Genomic DNA, 19755 nt, shown 5'->3' with positions numbered 1-19755 from the left:
ATCTTATGTTTTCACCAAGTCTTACACTTAAATTGCACATGATGTCACTTAGGATAGGCAGAGAGACTGTGATGATCTAGTAAACAGCACATTTCCTAAACAATAGAAGGTTTGTTAGTTACTCTGCCCTTCAGATACAGTGAAGGAGAATGTTTGGGAAATGTAGTCCAGCATGCAGGAGGTTTCCCAGGCTTAGCTCAGGCTTCCTGCAAGTGGGCTGCAAGTGAGTCAGGTTAGCACTGTCCTGGTCAAGTCAGAAAGTAGGCAGTCTGTGGGCAGTGACCCTCTTAAGACAACTGTCTTAGAAAACAGTATACCTTCAGAGGACACAATAATTAGACATATTCTTGGAAACAGATTCTTCTCTCCTTCTCTTCCAAACCTGCAAATTTCCCCCACACCAAAGTTTAAATCCTCCCTAAATGCACACATTAGCAGTCAGCCATTGTAGATGAGTTAGAAATGCAAAATGGTACCAAATTTAGATGACACCCCTTTCAGAATGGTGGGAAATACATTGTAACCAGAGTGCTTTGAAGCCCCACTGCAGAACAGTGGTTGTTGGCAGTTAAGCCTTTATGTATTGCACTGCCTGCTGTTACCGTGTCCACTGGATTATGTGCAATAAGTGTAAGATCTCAAGTCATATTTCATATTTCCAAAGATGTGTGCATTTTGAGATAATTCAATAAGACAATATTAAACTGAAAATAAGATGGAAACTTGTGTTCTCCAAACCTGCTCAGGAGTTGACTGTCTCAAAGCATGCTTGTGACTTTGGGGCAGCAGGCAGGAGCTCTGGTGCCCTAGCCCTCACCTGCACATGAAAAAATACCGCTGTCATGTCTGAGTACTTTATCCTCTTGCTTATTCATATTTTCTGTGGTAAAAATGAAACACTTTTAACTTACTTACAGTGTATCTGTTAGATAGAATGATAATTGAGAGTATAACTTATTATTTTCATGTAGTTTAGGTTAATAAAAAGAATATGTATTCTAATTTTGTCAATTAAATAATTTATTCTCAAATAATCTTAAAGTTAATTTATTAAAAGATGATTTTGAATAAAAGGTCAGTACAAGTTGGCAAAAATAACTCACGCAGACATTTCTTTAGTTAGTGACAGATGTTTGCATCTAATGGTTGACTCATTCTCCCTGAGTCTCCCTCCAGTGTGATTATCATGGTACTAATATGTATCCCAGTGAGTCACAATCTGATGCACGAAACTGTTTCTTCCTTCTGTAGCTTTGAAATGTAATGTTACACAATCAGCAAATTATGAAAGATCCTTTTTGAAAAACTGAGAAATGAAAGACGCTGGTGATTTGGTGTAGACTGGAGTAGTTGCCACACAACACATTAATGGCCAGTTAAGCAGACTTGAAGAAAATGCCAGCATGGTCTACCTCTTGTATTTTTAAGTTCCTGGGTGGCAATGGTTGTTCCATCTCCACTAACTGGTAGAAATTCTGTTGAAATATTAAGGTCTGAGTGATTCCTGGTTTAGAGAGGGTGACTGCTCAGAGCTTGTGTGACTGGCTGGAAATATTTTGGAAAGTGTTTATTTCCTTTATCTACCTCTTTAGTATGGTTATAGAATGTTGATACTGTTAAACTAGTTTCTCAGCATATTAGTTTATGACCCGGCAACTGATCTCTACTGTGGTTATATTCTGTAAAGTCACCATTCTTACCTGGGTGTAGGCCTGGGATGCTGCTCCACTTCCAAGAATCACATGGCCTCAGAAAACTCTCATTTTGAGACCCCGGGGTGGGCATGAGAAGCACCTATGAAATTCAGTGCTTTGGCTGAATACTGCTGTTTAGGACAACCCTGGATATTAAAACTGCATTAATGGAGTATACTTGGAAGCCAGTGTGGACATACCTAGTGTACCATGTAGCCCTGGATGTCCTGACACCGACTGTATAGACACCTAGCCACCATCTCACAAATACCCACCTGTCTCTCTGCCACTCTCTAGGATTAAAGCTGAAGTGCCACCACCACTTGGCTGAATTGTTTAATTCTTAAGTCCTTTATTTGAAAAGTTTAATTTTTAGAACATCATTCTTGTAAATTAGGTTAAATCAAGTATTTCCATATTTTAATGTATTATTTACATAAGCTGTGTACCTGTAACTTGATAACAGCCTTTATGTCTGTTTATATGATTAATGTTTTAGCACACATGAACCACATGCTTTAATTTAATTTAAGTTAGTCTTAGATTAGCAAATAAAATGATGGGGTTTCATCATGGCCTCTTCTTACAGGTGTCACATTGTTCATGTCCCACAGCTTCCCTATGACCCCCTTGCTCTGCTTCTGTGTAAGTACTCTGTCTCTGTCTCACATGTCACACCTCCCTGCCTACTTGTTCACCTGTGCACACAAGTACTTAACTATATTCACCCCATTTAATTTTAATGTGTCTTATGTGCACATAGACACAAGGCATTTATCATGAGCCCAGCATACTTTGCTTAACATGATGATTTTTAGCTTAATTACTAATGATAAGTAATGCTGTTGCTTTAGCTTAAAAGCCTCTGGTAAGCAAAACAACTACCTGTGTATTTTCAGAAGACAAGAAAGAGTTTGGAAGCAGATTACTAGAGTCTTTGTACCCGAGCGGTAGCATTCTCACAGAGTGGGGCATTTCTGGTGGTTTAGTTTGAGTTCTCAACAAAGCTCAAGATTGTGATTCTCAGTGCTTATTGGGATAAAAGCAGAAGATAATTTAAGAGCTGAATTAAAACTCAGGCACAAATTGTGTTGTGTTGGTATCTGGGTGGTGTGGGGGTGACTGTCTTGCAGGCCTTTCAGAGCTCTCTCTGTCACTAATTTATTGCCATTGGTGGCAGCACTGAGTTTAGGATTAAGTTTGGTTTTAAAATAAAAATTATAATTTACACTGTATCAATAGGTTCAGTTACTATGAAAATTTGCTGCCTTGATGTTGGAACTAGAGGAAAATAATGAGATTTAGAATATATTACAAAGGGCTGGAGAGATGGCTGTTCTAGAGAGCACTCTTCTGAGATGACTAAAGTTGGGTCCCAAATACTTTTTAAGTGGCTCACAACAGCCTGTAACTCCAGCTTCAGCTCTGGGAGGTCCAGTGTCCTCTCCTGACCTCTGAGGGCACCTGCATTCATGTGCACATACTCACCCCAACAGGCAAGACACATAATTAAAAAATAATAAAACATGTAAAATATAAGAAAAACATAATAGCAAAAATATGATTACAAGAGTCATGTAATTCTCCCACTTTTGCATGCTTAGAAATTACAGTAATTTATGTGTGCCAGTGTGCATGCACATATTAATTTGCATGCATTTTTAATTTGATTTAATTTTTTTTATTGGTTCATTCACTGACTTGACACTCAGAATTAGGCTAGCTTGACATAGGAATCTACCTGTTTACAACTCTCCAGTGTTGGGATTACAAGTGTACACCACTGTGCCCAGCCTTTTCCATAGGTTCTGGGAATCAAACTCCAGTCTTCAAGCTTGTATGGCAAGGTTTTTACCACCTGAGCTGTCTCCCCAACCCCATTACTGTAGTTCTTCTTTTTTTTTTTTGTTGTTGTTTTTTTGTTTTGTTTTTAAGTTAATAGTAACAAAACAGATAGTAGCTAGTATTCGTGCTTGTGTGCAGTGTGTGTGTGTGTGTGTGTGTGTGTGTGTGTGTGTAGAGTATTTTTATGTAGCCCTGGCTATCCTGGAACTTACGATATAGACCACTATATAGACCAGGCTGGCTTCAGAATCTGAGAGATCCTCCTGCCTCTGCCTCTGCCACGGAGACTCTGGGATTAGTGTGTGACATCATGCTCAGCTAATTGCAAAGTGTCAGAGAAAGGAAAGAAGCATATTTAACACTCAGCAACCATCTTATAAAAGTACTTTGTTAATTTAGTAACTTTTCATAGCTTTGATCAAGTAAGACAGCAATGTGTCTCTCATTGTTTTTTTTTTTAAGCTGGTTTTATTCCATTATTGGCTGCCCTAAACTGCTCAGCCAGTGCTCTCTGTACATGGTAATGTAGATGGTTTTACCCATGAGAGTGCTGGTGCAGAGTAGGGGCATGCACATCTGTTCTGGTTTCTGCCACCCTCCCCTCCACTCACGCTGTGATTTTTAACATGGAGAAGCCTTGTTTTCCTGTAGGTTTGACACCAGTACATTGCCAGTTTCACTAGCCTCATACTTAGCAATGTTCCATTAAATGAGTTTAAATTTTCTTTTCTCTAATTATAAGGGAAATTAGGTAGTTTTCCATAAGTTTATAAGCTCTTCATAGGCTTCTTCTGCGTTCTGCCTTTTGTTATGTTTTGCTCATTTTTTCCTTTTCTTTAAGAAAAACGTAGAGCTCCATTAAATGCTAGAGATCTTAGCCTTTCATTTGTGTTGCAAGTGACAGTGTTTCTTATCTGCTTACGTTTCCAGCCTGCCATTTAAATAACTCTTGCCTTATGTGCAGTGTATTTTGAACATGTCAGAGTTTGATTTTGGTGCTAATTTTTTCCCTTTTGTAACTTTTAGGTTTTATGCTTAGTTTATGGTGCTAATGGCTAATAGTTCTAATCAGATTTTTCCGCCTTTCCCCAGTTTCTCTGCTTTGGAGTTTTGAGTAACAGGAATTCTTCCCTCCCCTTTTGACATTAAAAAACTTTATTTACATTTTTCTATTGCTGGACAGTTCCATTTTTCAGACTCTTGGCTGGATTTTTCATTTGTTTCTTTTCTTTTGAGTTTTAATATTACTCATAACCACATCATCTGTGGCTTTTGCAAGAAGTAACTTTATTTCCTTTTCAGCTCATGCTCCTCTGATTAGCTTCTTGAACCTCCATGTCTCTAGCATCTCTAGCAGGCATTAATTGTCCTTTTGTGTAGTATTAAACAAGAAGAGAGGTAGTGAATATCCTTAGCTCTTTCTACATGTTAACAGAAAGTTTCCAACATTTTAACCATCAGACATTCTGTTAGCATTCAGTCTGGAATGTGTACATTAAACAGTCATCCCTCAGTCTTATTGTTGAATGAATGATTGTTACTTAAGTTTGTACTAAATTCTGTCTTGTACTTTTTCAGCATCTGTAGGGATGATTCTATATTATCCTGCTAGTTTTTCTAACATTAAATATTGCATTTTTTTAGAATAAAACTTCATTTTATTTTTTATTGTTGTGTTTGCCAACATTTTATTGAGAACTTTTTCATAGATATTAGCTAACTTGGAGTTTCTTCATAAGCTGTTTGCATGTTTCTTGGTGTAAGAATATGTCTAATAAGTCTAAAGAAATTAACTTTCTGCTTCCTGGTCCCTGTTACTCTTCTTCTGCTGTGGATGGGAATTTTCCAGTTTTACTCCTAAAGCAATTTTCCCATATTGAGTCCTATTTTCCTGAACAAGACAAGATCTCAGGTTTTCCCTTTCATGGTTTATTAGTTTATCTTTGCTCCTTTCTGAGAAAAATCATATAGATCATGAAGTTGTATGGTATCTGGATGACTGAAAGTCTCTTGTCAATCTCCAGTTGACTGCTTAGGTGGTTTAGAAATGTAGGTGGAACCCAGCCTCTCGCTATCAGAAGGTAGACCCTGGGAAGTGTGGTGCTGGTCCTCTGAGCCTACTTGCCTTACCCTGTACCACCTTGAAGCCTTCCTGTCTGCCCATGCCTCTCTGGCCACACTGGCCTTCCTTCTCAAATGCTGTGTTTCTGAAAGATGTTGCTCAGAGACTAGACCACACTCTTCTTTGTTTCTCATTATAAGTTTTTTAACTTTGCTGACAATTACACCAACTTTAATTTCAAACCCTTTAAACTCAGCATTATTTTTAACATTTTATTAGCATTCTTGTTTGTAAAGAATCACAGTATGGGAACTTTAAGAGAATTGGTAAATTAATTTTTGACCTTTGATTCTTTAGTAAATTCCTAGATAAGACCCCAAATAGTGACTAGCTAAAGAAGTAAATTCTGTTTGAGCAAAATTAAAACCTTTCTGTGCACCAAAGGACATCACTTTAAAAACTGAGTAAAGAGCTAGGTGTGATACATGCTTGTAATCCTAGTCGATGGGAAACGACATAGGAAGATTGAAAATTGTAAGGCCAAGTCTGGGCTACATTGTGAGACCCCGTCTTACAGTGATGGGGAGGGAGCAAGAGAGACAAGAAAGTCATAATGAATAAAAATAAATGGTGGCTCATTTTCCTTCTTGCTCTCTCTCTTTTTCTTCCTTTTGTCTCTGTCATCCTCAATAAACTTCTTCCATGTGAATAAAAAAAAAAATGGTGACTGCCACATATAAAAAGGAGGCCCTGGGAAGTATAAAACTTAGACCTCCAAAGAGGGGTTGATATGTATGTAGACTGTATAAAGCTCCTTGTGAACCAACTGAATAATAGTTAAAATGGCCAAAGAATTTGAAGGACATTTCTCTCAAGAAAATGATGGCAAAAAGCCAATAAAATATAAAATGATGTCCAATATTACTGGTTATTACTGAAATTGATAAATCACAATCACACCCATAGACTACTTTGTACCTATGCAAATGGCTGTGATTTAAAAACAAGAAAATTAAATTAAAAATTAAATAAATGGTGTTTGCAATGATGTGGAGAAATTGGACAGCTTGCATTGCTGGTCACAGTGACGTGGCTCAGCTACTATAGAAATCAGTTTTCTAACTGTTGCTAAGGTTAAACAGATCTACTGTGAGGCTAAGCAGTTCCTTTTCTGAGTATACTCCCAAAGCAATTGAACACATATACTTCTGCCAGTGTCCTTGACATTAGCTGCTAGACATTAGCAACCACTGTGTCCATCAGTGGATTGATGGGTGGACAACGTGTCACACCTGTATTCAGAGGATACTGTGCGGGGATGAGAAGAACTGAACATCTGATACATCCAGGAACAGATTACCTGGGAAACATAATAATAAGGGAAGTGAGCCCAATGCAAGTCACACACTGAGTGTCCACTTGGGAACTTTTGCTACATACACCCCACCCCACCCCACCCAGCTAACCATTTTATGTTTGTGAGTTGAATGGCTTATGGTTTATAGTTCAGTAAAAACAAGGTGTCACCTTTCTAATTTGTCATTTCATTTTTACAAACTAGTCTTTTAGTCTGGATACATCCTTTGGACATACAAATTGCTGTGGTCTGAATATCAGATATGGATTTTATCCTCTGGAATTCATTTTGAAACTTGATATTTATCTTTAAAAAGGATAAACTTAATTTTTAAGAAGTAGAGCTTGTGAAAAATCATCAGAGCTGGGCCCTTTGATTAAATACTGGTGGCTTTTTATGAGAAAGACCTCACACTCTGAGTGTGATTGTCCTGTGATGCTCAGCACGGCTGAGGAGCTCTGCTGCCCAAAGGCCAGCGGTAGGTACAGCCGTCTGCTTAGACCAGACATATAGTAACTTACCCGGCTTTCCTGTTGTGCTACAGCAATGAAAAGACTCAAGCCAGTGTAGTTAAAGTGAAACATTAAGCTGGGCAGGCACATAAACTTAATCCCAGCACTTGTACAGCAGAGGCAAGCAGATCTATGAGTTTGAGGTCAGCTTGTTCTACTGGATACTTAGGACTACACAGAGGAACCCTGCCTTGAAAAACCAACTCCGAAAGACTTGTATGTTTTCAATCTAATGTGCAGACACCTAGCAGGGCTTCCACTCTGAATTCTTTGCATCCTTCTGCACCAGGTGCTCACATACACGGAATGATCCATCTGCTTGTTTTAGAAGTTCTTGGAGTATTTGAGTCATTCCTCTTAAGACACAGTGACCATCTTTATCATTATTTTGAACTAACTTTATTCTCTTATTTTAACATAAAATTTGTCATCTTAACCCTTTTAAGCACACAGTTCAGCGTAAGGGCATCTATAGCATGGCACAACTGTCCTCGATGACACACCACAGTCACACACACATTCACTAAGCAGTAGCTCTCCATCGCCTTCCGGCAGCCAAAGGTTCATTGTAATACATTAAAATTAATTAACTGTGGAGGGACTGTTTATTCAGGAAGTGCTTATTTATATCTACTTCATGAAAAGTTATCAGACACAGTGAAAGCTTAAAATAGGTGTGCTTTAGCCATTGATAAGCTAGCATGATAGTATACACTTGGCATCCCACCATATAGGAGAGTGAGGCAGGAGGATAACTAGTTCTAGTCACTTCCCAGGCTATCAAGACCTCCAGCTTAGAAAATCTAAAAACTAAATTAAATAAAAATTCAAAGGTGATATTACTGGTCAGATAATACATGTAAAAAAAACTCGATAGGAATCAATGACGGGCTTATCATTTCATACATGTAGCTTGCATACAAGTTTTAATGACAGTTGTGAGACACTAAAACAGGCTAAATAAACAAAAAACTACCCCCAGTATTCCAAACAATTTAACACATATTTATAAATATATCACATTTTGTTGTAGAATAGAGAAACTTCAGCAAAGCATGCTGATCTATTTGGCTTCCTCTTTGGTAAACCATATTGTTTCATTTACCATCATATTCAGAAAGAAATGCCACTGTTCCTAGTTGACATTGGCACTATTCTATGCTGATAACAAGGAAAACAAAACAAAACAAAGCAACAACAACAAAAACAGAGCAGAGTCAAAAAATTTGTTTTTAGATCTTTCAGAGATGTGAGGCCATGGTTGGGGGGCAAACTTAGAAAACTGAGATAGGCAGGTAGAAAGTCTAAGCCTTCCTAGAGCTGAAGCCATGATCAGACTGTGGGTGGGGACAAAAGCTAAGGTAGGGCTGCCAGACTGCATAGTGTTAAGTCTGGGCAACCAGGAGTGTAAAAACTCCAGGGAACCCAGAAAATGGCTTCCTTATGTGTCTGAGTTTTATCTTAGCCAGGCTCTCACACCAAGAATCAGAGAGAAATTCCCTGTACTTTGGGCAGAGCAGGACAGGAGGAAAGGGAAGACATCAAATGCCAGGGTGCTCCATTTTACTACTACTACTAATTTATAATCTCACATATTACAGTAGACCCTCTACCCCACACTTTCCCCATCCCTGCCACTTCTTCCTCCATCTTCAGAGTTTAGGCTCTTCTGTATGAGCCTGACCAGCTGTGTTTTACTGAAGCCTAGCAATCTGGAGGAAGGGAATTACCTGCTTCATTTCATTCTTAGACTTTGTGTCACGTGAGAGGGAGAAAACCTCAAGTGCTGGTGGCACTGACAGTCCAGTGATGCAGACTTAGAAGTCACAGAACTGAGCGTGCTTCCTTCCTGCCCCTTCAGCTACATGGTAAGGGCCTGTATACCATGGCTCCATTTGCTCAGTACACTATGCCCATTTTTTTTTTTTTTGAAAAAACAAAAACCCAGAAAAGTTAACAAAAGCAGAAGTATAGTTTGAAGAGACTAATCAAAAATCAGAACTGGAGCCAATGTAACAAGAATATTGGATAATAATCAGTGCATTGTTTAAAATGATAGTTAAAATGCTGAGGGCAAACGTGTGCAGCACATAGTAATGAGTGGGTGATGTAAGCAGAGACACAAATTCTAAGAAAGACAAGGAAGGACCATGGACAAGCAGTCTAACAGAAGTGCAGTGTACCTCTGAGTTCAGCACCGTGGGCAGGGCTGAGGAAACAACCTCCGAGCTTCAGCTATGGAAGAATTTCTAAACTGAAAAGCATATGAAAAAGAAGGGACTGTAGCTTTTGAACAGAGCATTCAGGAGCATGGGCACCTCCAGGAGGTGTAATCCATGTTAGATGGTGATATAGGAAAGAAAATAAACTTGAAACAGTATTTGAGGCAACATTTCCTAAAGAATTTTACAAATGTTAGACACTGAAGTACAAGAGGGGGTGTGCTACAAGAGCCACACCAAGGACTGAAGCTTTAAAACATCAAAGTGTCTTGACAGAAGATCAAGATACAAGGTTAATGTATAAAAGTTATTTATGTACCAGCAAAGAATAAGTACAATTTAATATAAAATTATTGTTTATAGTAATATGCTAAAAATGAAATGTTTAGATAGAAATTTAACAATATCCAGTCATGGTGGTGCACACCTTTGATCCCAGCACTTGGGAGACAGAAGCAGATAGATCTGAGTTTGAGATGAACCTGGTTCACAAAGTGAGTTACTGGACAGCCAGGGTTAAAAAAAAAAAAACAAAAACAAAACAAACAAAAAACCTCAAAAAAACAAAAAGGGAAAGAAAAAGAAATCTTAACAATATATGTTCAGAGTCCATATGAAGAAAACTACAAAATTATAATATTAGGTAATTAATGTAAGGATAACTTATGGTTAGGAAGGCTAATATCAAGATACCCTTCCTTCCCTAGTTGATCTGTAGATTTAATGCAGCATCAGTTAAAACTGAGCCAGTTATTACATGGATATCGACACACTGATTCTGAAATGAATGTGGAAAGGGGAAAGGTCCAGAAGAACAAAGTGGGGGGGGGGGAGTTGCCAACTAGAATCTTGGTGTGAAGATATTGCAATCGGTATGATGTAGCATTGGCAATGGAATAGAGCAGAGAACCAAAACAATACTGAACACCTGCCAAGGCGTTAAGGCTATGCTAGAACAGATGAACCTTTGATTATAAAAGTGAAGCTCAAAAAAAAAAAAAAAAAAAAAAAAAAAAAAAAAAGAAAGAAAGAAAGAGAAGAAAAGAAAAAACCATTATGTTTACTCCTTACACACCAAGAAAACTTTGACTAATTCCAAGTTATATCCTGTTTTACATGTACTTTATGCTCATTGTAACTAGTAAGATCTTAATGCACACTATCAAACCTTAAAAAAAAAAGACCCAAGCAATGACAAAAATGTATTCGTATACTTTTATGCAAAAATACTTAAAATTTGTACATTTATCTTTGTTTTTTAAAATAAAGTTCTTCAATAAAAAAATAAAAGTGAATTTAAATGATATTAATTAAAATTAATTGAAAATGGAGCATAGATCTCAAATGCTAAATGTAGAACTATAAAGACAACAGAACCTTTATGGTCCTCTGTTGATACAGCATCAAAGGTCCTGTCAGTGACAAAGAATTGATAAGCAGGACTTGGTTAAAATGTCAGAGGTTTTCTTTGACTGGCATACAGAGAGTAAGAACATAGCACTATAGACTCAGATAAATGTTTCCAAAAGATGCCTTTGGTGACTTAATCACATACACAAAGGGGCTGGGCAGGCAGCCTAGTCATTAGTTGTAGCTGAGCTTTGCTACTTTTTGGTTCTTTTTCCCACCCTTTACCCTCGCTCCCACTCCACCCTTTATCACTAGATAGGAGAGAAAAAGGGATAGAGGGAGGAGAGAGAAATAGAGATGCCTGAATCTAAATTCTTTCCTTTTGTTTCTTCTTTGAACACAACTACTAACAAACCTCAACCATCCCCACATCTCTGGGTTCTAGCATTTATATACCCTCTGAAAAGTTCTCAGAATTCCAAATGTCACACAACCGTAGAAACCCAAGCTGCTGACGCATGGGGCAGGTCATGGTCAGCTGCCGCATATTGTCCCAGTTTAGCGGAGGCAGCAATAGCTGATGCATGAAGAACTTTTTTTATTGGATATTCTCTGTATTTACATTTCAAATGTTATCCCCTTCCCCCCACTCTCATCCCCCCTCCCCCTACACTAGTTTCCATAAAGCTACTCCCTCTCCCAACCACCCTCTCAACCTCAGTGCCTTGACATTCCCCTACACTGGGAAAATGCACCTTCACTGGACCAAAGGCCTCTTCTCCCATTGATGCCAGACAGTGCTGTCCTCTGCTACATATGCAACTGGAGCCATGGGTCTCTCCATGGGTACTCATTGGTTGGTGTGTTAGTCCCTGGGAGCTCTGGAGTGTTTGGTTGGTTGATAATGTTGTTCTTCCCATGGGGTTGCAGACCCTTTCAGCTCCTTCAGACATTTCTCTAGCTCCTTCATTGGGAAACCCATGGTTAGCTGCAAGCATCCTTAACTGTATGTGTATGACTCTGGCAGAGCCTCTGAGGAGACGTCCATATCTGGCTCCTGTCGGTAAGCACTTCTTGGCATCAGCAATAGTGCTTAGGTTTGGTGGCTGTATATGGGGTAGATCCCCAGGTGAGGATCTCAATGATCTTTTCTTCAATCCCTGCTCCTCTATTTGACCTTGTATTTTTCTCCTGTGAGTGTTTTGTTCTCCCTTCTAAAAGGACTGAGGCATTCGTATTCTGGCCTTTCTTCTTTTTGAGCTTCATAAGGTTTGTGAATTGTTTCTTGGGTATTCTGAGCATTTGGGGGGGTAGTATTCCTTTATCAGTGAGTGCATACCATGTGTGTTCTTTTGTGACTGGCTTACCTCACTCAGAATGATAGTTTCTAGTTGCATCTATTTGCCTAGGAATTTCATAAAGTCATTGTTTCTAATAGCTGAGTAGTACTCCATTGTGTAAATGTATCACAATTTCTGTATCCATTCCTCTGTTGAAGGACATCTGGGTTTTTCCAGCTTCTGGATATTATAAATAAGGCTGCTATGAACACAGGGGAACATGTGTGCTTGTCACAAGGTGGAGCGTTTTTTGGGTATATGCCCAAGAGTGGTATAAGCTGGGTCCTCAGATAGTACATGTCTAATTTTCTGAGAACTGCCAAACTGATTTCCAGAGTAGTTGTACCAGCCTGTAATCCCACCATCAGTGGAGGAGTGTTTCTCTTTCTCCACATCCTCCCCAGCATCTGCTATCACCTGAGTTTTTGATCTTAGCCATTGTAAATTTCTTTACATCTTCACCAGCATCTCACAGAGAAGTTAAGGCAGTAAAATTAGTGTGTGATATCACAATTGTGCTTGCCTGTCATTGAACATATGCCAAAACCTATAGAGTGCATACAACCTTGAGCTATGGACTTAGAAGTTTAATGTCATACTTGGCTACATGGTGAGTTCAAGGCCACCCTGAGTAAGACCCTATTTCCAAAACACAAGAAAATCCAAAAAAAAAAAAAAAAAAAAATCAAGAATTAGTATATACATGAGAGGATGGTGCAAATATATAACCATAAAGTAAAATCACTAATAAACAAGGGCATTTCATGCATATGTAAGTTACAGTGAAAACAATGGAAAATGTAATATGTTTTATTATGTAATATCTGGTATAAATATTTGAATACTTATCTTCTGCAACAGAACCCTTACACATACACCTAATCCTAGAAGTAAGTGAGCACACGTTTGCGGCAGATGCTAAGTGGAGTCCTGCGCTGTTCCTCTGGCCCTCTCATGCTGCTCTTGTTACTGTATGTCTCTCACTTGTTACTGCACAGCCTCAGTTCATAAGCATTCACCTGCAAATGATGCCTTATTTAAATTTGCTTGTTATTAATTTTTTCCTGGCTTGCTGTGTCAATTTTTTTATAATGCTGTGGTGAGACTAGAATATACCTAGAGACTGGGAATTATGGCAGATCTGGATTTCCAAGGAGAGAATAGCAATATCAACTGGGGGCGTATTAAACTTACTTGAAATGTTCTACTTACTTTAAGCTACAGGGCTCTTGAAGATCATTTCCCATGTAACTCTTACTGAGAGGAGTATATTACATTCCTCATGTGTGTTGGAGCAGATAAAAGGTTAAACATTTTCAGTCACTTCTGCACACCTTCTGACCTTTCTCTTTGAAATGAAGGCTTTCTCTGGGGTCTTATAACATAGCTGGAAAATTTGAATTTAATATTTTTATATGGAAAGGTTATTAGCATGCTGGAAACTCTGCTGGGTACCTAGAAAAACATTAGATGTAAAAGTAAATGAGGCAAACCCTTTCTGAGTTAAATACTTTTTTTTCATTCTTTTGATTCACCTTGATTTTATCATATCGGCACAGACCTAGCGTGGCACCAGCTTTTTTATTTAGGGCTCAAGAGACCTTTTTGTTGACCAATGCCCACTGTCATTCTTTTCCTGGATCAAGTCCTGTTGTTAATGGTTCTCACTGGATTCGAGGTTTTGTCCTCTCTGCCTGTCGCTGTTTGCCCACACTAGGAGACAGTGGCTAGCATATGAGGAGAGCACAGAGAGAGAGTGCATGTGAAATGAACGGCTGCAGACCTCCTAAGAAAGAGTAGCTGAGGGGTGGGGCTACAGCTCAGCAGCAGGGCACTTGCTGAGGAGCCACAGATTCTAGGCATAGTCCCAGAACTGTATTAGCTCTCAAGATTTCTCTTTACTCAGAAATAATTGAATAGTTGTACCTTAGTGAGATACTGTCTTAATAGGCACTTAATAGGCTCTCGTTTTGGCACTTCCAAGATGTGCCATGTACTTCACCATTTACTCTGCTGGCAGTGTTCTGCTTTGACTGCCATAAGCACTGACTGTTTCCAGGTCCTGTGTGTCGTGAATGACAGCGTGTCTGCTGTCTGTCACATGGCTCATATAGCTCTCAGAAGGCCCTGAGAAACCTGCTTTATTCTTTGGTCTTGCTTTTAATTCTTTCTAGGATTGTATGGTATCACAAAGCATTTCTGCTACTTAGTCCCATTATATTTTCATGATTGTTACATAATAATTATATTATCATCTCAGCATTCTCAAAATATACCTTGTTTGTTAGTCATTCTGTAGGTGCGAATACGTTATTTTTGATTAATTATTGAGACAGTGTCCCTCTAGGATGCCTGGGCTGCCCTTAACTTTGAGGCCCACCCTGCCCTTGGCTTGTGGTGCTTCACGCACTTTAGCCTCTGAGCAGCTGGGAATTCCAGGGCTGCACTACCAGGTCCAACTCATACTATGTATTTTAAAATGAGTTATATATTAACTATTATTATCCTTTTATCATACAGAATATAATGTTCATCCTGATTTTTACCAAAAATCCCCATGAATTTCACACTTCTTCCCCTTTCTTTGTGTTATGGTCATGATATGTATACCTTACTTCTGCATATATTACAAGCATAGGGCCATCTATTAATTATTTTTCTCTTTGCTTTAAACAATTATTTTTAAAATGAATTAAGAGAAATAATGATTTTTATTTTTCTCATATTTCTTACATTTTTGCTGCTTTCAATTTACTTCTGCTTAAGTTTTACCCAGGTTAAAAGCTTCATGGCCCTTTGATGAATTCTCACAAGAGATTCTGAACCTTTTGTATGACTGTTCTATATGATCTTGTACTGTCCACCTTAGATTCCCCGTCAGTTTTGTTTTCTAGCCAGGGTTGCTGTTCCATACATTTCCAGTATCTCCTGGCTAGCACCGCTACACGGACAGGCAGACCCTGCCGCTGCACACGGCTAAAGGGACAGGCAGGCCCTGCCGCTGCACACGGCTACACGAACAGGCCGCTGCACACAGCTACACGGACAGGCAGACCCTGCCGCTGCACACGGCTACACGAACAGGCAGGCCCTGTCGCTGCACACGGCTACACGGACAGGCAGGCCCTGCCGCTGCACACGGCTACACGGACAGGCAGGCCCTGCCGCTGCACACTGTAGCAGCTGAGGCAGCTAGGCTTGTGATCTGTATTGAAGGACAGCAGGGCCGGATGGAGCTGTGCTGTTGCATCTCACCATGTGTCCTGCAGTTTCTTCACAGGGTACCCTCGTGGCATCTTTCAGCTGGCACTCCCGAGTGAACACATTGAAACCGAGGTGTCTGCATTCTAAACAGAAACATTGGAAGCCACAGTTGTCATTTTTATACTCATTTAGTCATAGGTCTACATTTATTCAAAACAAAATACTTTCCCTTTAAAACTTGGGCACCAGTACTTTTTGAGTGTGTGCGAGCATGCGTTCCTGTAGTGTGCTGGGAGGCTGGGGTAACAAGTGTTCTCCTTTCCCTCTCTGCCTTTTTCCTTGAAACAGTGTTTTACTGAACCTGATGATCAGCAAGTCTCAGCCATCTCCTTGCCCCTATCCTTCCTCCTGCCAAGTGCTAGGGGCCAGAGACTTGCAGGGCTACACCTGCCCTTTACCAGGGTGCTGAAAATTGAACTCAGGACTGCATGTGTGCATGAAGAGTTCTAAATGACTGAGCTATCTCCCCAGCCCAACATTGCTTTAGAAGTAGCCATTAAGACAGTGTGCTGGTCAGAAATCCCTGTAGTCCAGTGCACTCTTTCTTGGCTACCTAATGCTGGAAGCCACCATATCCAATGAGTCTGGTTAAGATGAACTCGGGTGGCAACTGCAGGTCTCACTCAGGTTGGTCAGAGAAGGAAGCAGGCTGTGCAAAAGGCTGGAGAGAAAGAGAGACATGAGACTCTAGTGACTTCTCTGAGCAGTCATGGAGTACAGTGAAGTGTTAGAACAAGAGACACTTGGTGTCTCTTTGCACCTGCCTGTCTTTCTGCCTTGCACTAAGGGCCTTGTGTACGGATGTGTCAGTTGCCTGTTTCATTGATCCTGAGGCCGGGTCACTGTGAGGATGAAGTGGAGATTCAGTACTCCTTCATTACTACTGTCCCCCACCAGACACTGGACTGTAGTCCATTCTTTCTTGCCTACAGATAGCTGGAAGGGTATTTGGAGACTACAGCTGTTTCCTTCAGCCTATCCAGACACCAAAATTTGAATAAAATAATAGCGTTATTTCCTAATAATGTAATTATTAGATTGAGACGAACCCCTATTCTGGCAGCCGGGTCATTACTGATAATTTGTGATCTGGTATCCTTGCTCTTGGCCTTTCATAGTTTACCTCAGAACGACCTGGATTCTCTTCATGGTTTGTTTTTGCTATGCAGTTCTGACTAGTGTGGGACTCACTGTACATCAGGTTGATCTTGAACTTGTGCTAATCCTCCCGCTTCCACCTCCTAAGTGCTGGCATTGCAGGCGTGCAGCACCATACACCAGTACCACGTCTGGCTAACGCTTGTTTTTTAAACACTGTTTTCATATATATAAAAAACTGAATTCTCTAAAGCTATACTTTTTAAGTGATTTGGATTTAAGAGTATTATTCTATAAGAGGTAACCAAGTGAATGCTTGCTTTTATTAAGTAGAAAGCAACTTGAAAGGTAGAAAAGGGAAAGCCATGACACTCCATGTCACTTAAGAACGACAGTGTCAGGAAGTGCTATGACTGTTGTTCCTGTGTTGGAATCCCTCGGTAATCCGTGTTTTCTGCCTTATGTTTTGTATATTGCTACAGCTAAAGAAGTAAACAGGTCATGGCACGTTTAACAAAAAGACGACAGGCGGACACAAAAGCTATCCAGCATCTTTGGGCAGCCATTGAAATTATCAGGAATCAGAAGCAGATTGCCAACATTGACCGTATTACAAAGTAAGTAACTTTAAACAAAAGCACCACTGTAAAGTGCCCGTATGCATTATCTCCTGTGCAGTTCATACAAGGACCTGAAGTGACTGTTGCCCTGCAGAAGACTACAGAAAAGGAAAAGCCACAGAAACACATATGGACAATTTGTATCTAGAAGCCTTGTAAATGAATGCTAGATAAGTAAAGATCAGTACGTTCTGTTTATAGTAGATTTTCAATTATAAATTTTCCACTAAGAAACTTTTATTTAAAAGGCTTATTAGTCATTGGTTTTATTATTTTTCTTTTATTGGATATTTTTGTCATTTGCTTTCTTGTAGTGAAGCTGTCTAAACAAAAGCTATTGCCCATGGCTTGCCTCAATGGAGATGAACAGGCTTCATGTAGTAAATAACATTTTGAGTACTTTATAACCACTAGAAGAAATGAGATTGAATATACATTCAGCTTAAAAAGAACATTCCCCTTCCTTCTCTCTTTAGCTTTCAGTGCTATTTGTCTTAGTAGACAAAGATTCAGTATAGAAAAACAACACCTTTTTTGCTTATTTTGTACTATGAAGGCAGTTAGGAATTTGATTTTTATTTCTCTGGGTGCTTTTTAAAAATAAAGCTAATGTAACATTTTTAACAGCTTACATGATTTTTTTTTTTGTTAATTTGAATAGAATTTTTTTATTCTTATCCTGTCCTACATTTGTTAGATAGTCTCTAAAAATTAAAAGTAGGAGATTTATAAAAGCTGACTTACAGCTTTTGAAACTACTGTTGATGGTAATGGAGTTGAACCCTGTGCATTCTTACCATTGTCCCCATATCTTCAGATGATGAGGCTACCTGAGAAGGTGGAACTAGAAAATAGGAAGCCAACTGCAGCCCTGCCTCCTGTGGGCTAAAGAAAGGAAACAGTGCCCCCAAATGCTTTAATTATTACTTAATGTGTACTTTATTTTTAAAAAGCATGCATGCTGAGAGGTGATAATTAAGTACAGACTAGGGGGGCACTGATACAAATAGTTTTCCAAACCTCAGGCTGAGGATAAGATTTGTAAAAGCTACAGCTGAAATTTTTATAGTAGAACATTGGAAACCGTAAAAAATAAGATTCGTTATTTGTATCAAAAATTTAAAGCATTCCTAAGCATGTACATTTGAATCATTTGAGTTGCTCATTTGGCTACTTCTCTTTTCCTTTGGGGTCTTTCTCGGGCAGCCCAGGCACGTGCTAAGCACCCGAGGAGTGTCAGGAGTGCTACTGATAGGCTGGTGACCTGGTGATGTAGGAGGAAGAGGGCTCACCCTGTAGCAGTTGTGATGAATCTATTGGCTACTTACCACCGACGTGTGCATGATTAGCACAACTGAAACTAGTGAGCACCACAGAGACAGTCATTGGGACCATACACGCCTCCTTTTGATCATGGATCATTACGAGATTTGACTTTTCTTCTTTCTTCAACAATATAACTTTGAATAGTGACCTAAGCCATATTTTCTTTTTTCTTAAGCTCTATAATTCTTAAATGTGGATAAACTTGTTGACCTACCACATGGTCATGAATTTTAAGTCCCCTCTTAAAAATCCATGGAAGCAGAGGACTGTCCAGGAAATGTCCAACCCAGTATCTTGCTTCTTGGTTGATGTCACTTCCCTGATATCCCACTGCCTGAGGTTGACTAAGAAGCAGCTCTGCTAGTGATAGAAAGTAGGTCTACTCTGAGATCTGGAATTCCTGCTCTGCACTGTTAGAAGGTCAGGAATCGAGGTGGTCCTCTGCATTCATGTCAGAACACATGTCAGAGCACAGGTACCTTTAAACTTTAAAAACAGCTTGTTACCCAGTCCCCTAGGTCAGTTCTTGTTAAGACCTTGTTTGCTAACTCTGCTGGCTGGTGAGCAGCCCCATTGTTAAAAGTTAGGTAAAGTCATGCATGAAGTGTTCTCTGGCCTCTGACGTTACTGGGGTATAGCCTGGTATATCCTTAAGTATCTTATCTAACTCTATGTAATGGTTCTGCCTGTATCTTATTTTTATTATTTTAATCTATAAATTTCACAGCCATCTCTTTACTGTTGTTCTCCTTTGGGCGTTTTACTGAGGAAACTGGGTTGTCTGTTCTGTGGTTCTTATGCCTTGTTCAGGCCGATCTATCACTGTGCTCTGATAACTCAAGTGTGACCCCAGTCTCTGAATTCATGGGACTGTGGCTGTGAGCAGGCTGTGTATATGGAACTGTGCTCTACTGTGGGGGGAACATGTTAACTAAGAGATTTAACTTCTGAGGTATTTATAGCCATTCATGCTAGATCTGAGTAGTAGTTCATTTCATCTTTGTGCTTCTAGCTAGAGTGCTTTCCTGGGGATCAGCTGCTCTGATCCACCATGTGGCTGTGTAT

The 19755-nt window shown here is 39.5% G+C and overlaps 1 protein-coding gene across 8 annotated transcripts in view; it reads left to right on the top strand.

The window, feature by feature from the left end:
• Positions 1 to 19755, top strand: part of ZMYND11 (zinc finger MYND-type containing 11) — a 77753-nt gene that overhangs the window by 12703 nt on the left and 45295 nt on the right. For all 8 annotated transcript variants that reach the window (XM_080918277.1, XM_080918276.1, XM_080918282.1 and 5 more), the window contains exon 2: positions 17227 to 17361. In XM_080918277.1, the coding sequence (XP_080774403.1) occupies positions 17246 to 17361 (116 nt within the window). In that variant the 5' untranslated portion in view covers positions 17227 to 17245. The remainder of the gene's footprint in view (positions 1 to 17226; positions 17362 to 19755) is intronic.

Source organism: Micromys minutus (assembly GCF_963924665.1).
Source record: "Micromys minutus genome assembly, chromosome: 6".
Classification (NCBI taxonomy): domain Eukaryota; kingdom Metazoa; phylum Chordata; class Mammalia; order Rodentia; family Muridae; genus Micromys; species Micromys minutus.
Note: the sequence above shows the minus strand (reverse complement) of the source record. Positions and strands in the feature narration are given on the sequence as shown.